The 3,641-nt window shown below is 33.8% G+C and overlaps 1 protein-coding gene across 1 annotated transcript; it reads left to right on the top strand.

The window, feature by feature from the left end:
* The first annotated feature begins 541 nt into the window (after positions 1-541).
* LOC110922875 lies at positions 542-2,445 on the top strand. The gene is made up of 2 exons (XM_022167075.2): positions 542-1,638; positions 1,986-2,445. The coding sequence occupies exon 1, from the start codon at positions 748-750 to the stop codon at positions 1,606-1,608; it is 861 nt and encodes a 286-aa protein (XP_022022767.1). The 5' UTR covers positions 542-747; the 3' UTR covers positions 1,609-1,638; positions 1,986-2,445.
* Positions 2,446-3,641: the final 1,196 nt, after the last annotated feature.

The raw sequence follows: 3,641 nt of genomic DNA, 5'->3' as shown, positions 1-3,641 counted from the left end.
ACCTATTATAAAACTCTTTGAACATTTTGTCTACTTTCCTTTCCAAAAATATAAAACACTTAATACATTAACCAATTTTTAATTACCGTCCAGAGTGTTCAGACATGATTCCTACAAACTTATTGGTGCCAACATGGTATAGCCCAGTTGGTCAGGGGGTTTTCCACTAAGTGGTTTCCTCCTGTGGGAGGTCTCAGGTTCGATTCCCACTATGTGCAAAATTATGTAAATATGGGAGAACACCTCTAGGTGGGATTCGAACTTGAGGTGAAGGGTTTTAACAGCATATGCTGGCCCTTTGGAGTAAGCTGGAAATCCAGTTGATCTACCGTTCAAAAAAAAAACAAACTTATTGGTCCTCACCATTCTCAAAAACCCTAGCAGTCAACCTCACACGCCAAACCAAGCGCGTCACCTAAACTAATAATTTCGACAAGGGACACGCGTCTCAATAGCTGACAAAGAACCACTTCCCCACTTTTGTTTTAAAAATAAAAAATAAATAATAAAGCACATACGTGTCCTCTTTATCAGAAGTGCTTCAGGAAATTATACGTTACTTTTACGTGGGCCCCGTTTAATCTTACACAACCAATCAGTGTCGCTGATGCTTCTTGATCTAATTGAGTTGTCCTGGACACGTGTCCCAGTCACCGGCGACCAGTTTTCTATCTCTCTATAAACCTTCATGTTAATAATCATCGGCTCCGTTAGAGAGAGAAACAAGAGAGAGAAACAGAAACCGGTATGAGAGCTGGAAAGAGACGCATCGAAACCGGTGGAGATCCGAAGGAAAAGATGATACTTAACGAGATCATGTTGAGATTCCGCCCGATCGCTCCGAGACCAGTGTCGGTTGAGCGTTCGGTCGGTTTCGTACCCGTGAAGACGAAGAGAGTGAAGAGAAAGTACGTTCGAGTTAAGAGGAAGAAGAAGGTAGATGAAGAGTATGATAATAAAGGATGGATGAGTTTGGATTCGATGCAGTTGGTTTCAACCGCAAACGAGTCTGTTACTGATCCGGTACGAAAAGTATTCATACCGGATCAGTGGATCAGTTTTGATCTATCAGAAAAAAATAAAAACAACAATAATAATAATAAAAATAATAAGATGTGTAGATGGATAACAACTGCAAGACCCTCGTTAGGTCTGCATGACGTAGATCTAACGAGGAGGGTGACGTCACGAGCGTTACTCGAGTCGTGGATCACGATGGAATCGGTTATAGGAACGTGTGAGGATGAGAATCAGTTAGGGTATACAGATGAGGAGATATTAAAAGATATGGAAACGGACAGTTGTCCGGGATTTATATCCAACGGTTACTACGAGGTTCAGTGGGTGAACCTCGCGTACCGAAGGATGGTGGATCCGGATAATGAAAAAGAAGGAGCACAGGTTGTGGTGTCGCTGGTGGTGAAAGTGGAAAAGTCTGCTTTTGAGTACTGGCCAGCTTTCTCATGCAGAATGAGAGTTGTTTATGATCTGTTATCGGAGAAAAAGAAGCAGATCACGGTTCCATGTGATGTTTGGAAGATGGATTCTGGTGGGTATGCATGGAGGCTTGATGTTAAAGCAGCTTTGAGCTTGGGCAGGTTGAATTAGCTGATAAAAATCAGTTTAATTTCCAAACAGGTAATTCAATTCATTATGTTTTAAGATATTTTTACATATGATTATGTATATATGTATGCAAAGTAGTTAATTACAACACTAGTTACTACTATTTTATGTATAGATTTGTAAAGTAGATCGATGAATTATTAAAAAAAGTAATTTATTGGTGGTGTAAATGATATATATGGTACAAATGTACAATACAACTATTATGTAGGTGTAGGATAGAAATACATTATTTGTGTTTGCAATAAATATGAATGATTATACAGATAGGGCTATATATTATGTTTTATTTAGTTGTATGTAATTATATTTGCTTAATTAATTATTTGTTCAAGTCATTTGAAAGTTTCATTTTGCAGGTCTCTATGATGTGGAGTGATAAACGAAGAGAGAGTGAAGTTACTGTGATAATGAAGTATATTTCTTTATAACATAAATAATAAACCCTAATGATCTTCGATAATCATCACTTCAAAATATCAAATACATGACAAAAATGTAGTAACATGAAGGAAGCTATATTACAACTCTACAAATAAGAAAATGTGTACCACAGGTAAGTTCCTTTATTTTATTTTCTTTGTTGGTGAAGTTCTAAAAAGTTGGTGAAATTTCGTGGGAAATCCAGTCGTGTGTAAAGGCTTCACAAACTGATCATCGGCGAATCACCAAGGCCACTTCACTGCGGAGGCGAGCTTTAAAACTATCTCGATGTAAATTCAAGGTTTTAAGTAATTATAAAAGCTAGCTAGAAAAAAAATTATCTTTCAATTTTTGTGTTATGTTTGATTAAAGAAATATAAAATGTTAACGTGTAAACGTTAGTGTTGAAAGATCCTCGAAATAGTTAAAAACTCGTTTTTCTATTTTTTTATTTTTATTGTTGGGTAAGTTGCCAGCTTCGATGTTAACCTGATTACCAACAGATAACAGGTGATCTTTATTATTTTAGTTACTTTAATAACATAAAAATCGTCATTTTCTAGTAAACAAACAAATAAAATTTGTATACATATGCATAAGTTAGTCACACAATTTGGAAGTTAGTAATTGTTCATATATACACACGTACGTTAGTAATTTCCACGTTATTTGACGTTTTAAAATGTAATTTCATAAACACCTTTAAATATGTATAGAGAACAAAATGTTTTTATCAAAAGAAAACTCATAGTTTGATATTTTATTTTTTAACCATTTACACATACTTACCTTTTCTTCAAAGTAAAGAATAATTTTTTATATACAATTTGGCTTATCAGTTATAAAATCTTCTCGTTACAGATATAAATGAACGTAAACTAAAATTTTCCTATATTCTGTAGTATTTAAAAACTACATTAACATTTACCAGATTTTATATAATGTCAGCAATTTGTCTAATTTTTATTATAATAATAATGTTGTAATTATTAACCTTACTACTTATATTCCAGTTAATTAAAAGGTCAAACATTAATTAGTTTAAAAAATATATAATAACGTTTTTGATGATCTTCTAATTTAGGTTTAAAACCATGCATATTTTTAAATGAAGTAGTAAAAACATTTATTTATTTGTGGAAGGAAAAACTAAATATGCATGTGGAATAGGAATCTAAATATGAATTTAATTACTAAAAGTGGAGATAGCAGGCTCTTGTTTGTTTGGAACGTATCTATTAGTAGAAATAATAATAATATATACATCATCAATCATAATATAATATAATCTCAGCTTCTTTTTTATATTATAGAACTGGATTCTAAAATCTATTATACCTAATCTTTAAACGACTGGGGTGACACGTTTCCACCTAGAATTAGTGATTAATGGGCCCCTACCTATAAATAAATGCTTTATTTCACATGTCTGTTCTCATACTCAGTCAGTTGGTGGTTGGTCTCAGACGTCGTTGTCTTTTTATGACTAAAAATCCCTCCGGAAGGTGACTTAGTTCCAACTAACCAACGTGTCAAAAATTTCTTTTAACGCGTAACAGAATCCATCCCGAGCACTTTAGAATCCATCTCGA

This window comes from Helianthus annuus, chromosome 17, assembly GCF_002127325.2.
Source record: "Helianthus annuus cultivar XRQ/B chromosome 17, HanXRQr2.0-SUNRISE, whole genome shotgun sequence".
In the NCBI taxonomy this organism is placed as follows: Eukaryota; Viridiplantae; Streptophyta; class Magnoliopsida; order Asterales; family Asteraceae; genus Helianthus; species Helianthus annuus.
This window is presented reverse-complemented; position numbering and strand designations above follow the sequence as displayed.

Bases quoted from the DNA above. Each gene is read 5' to 3' on its own strand.
- LOC110922875 (XM_022167075.2), top strand. From the start codon at position 748: ATGAGAGCTGGAAAGAGACGCATCGAAACCGGTGGAGATCCGAAGGAA.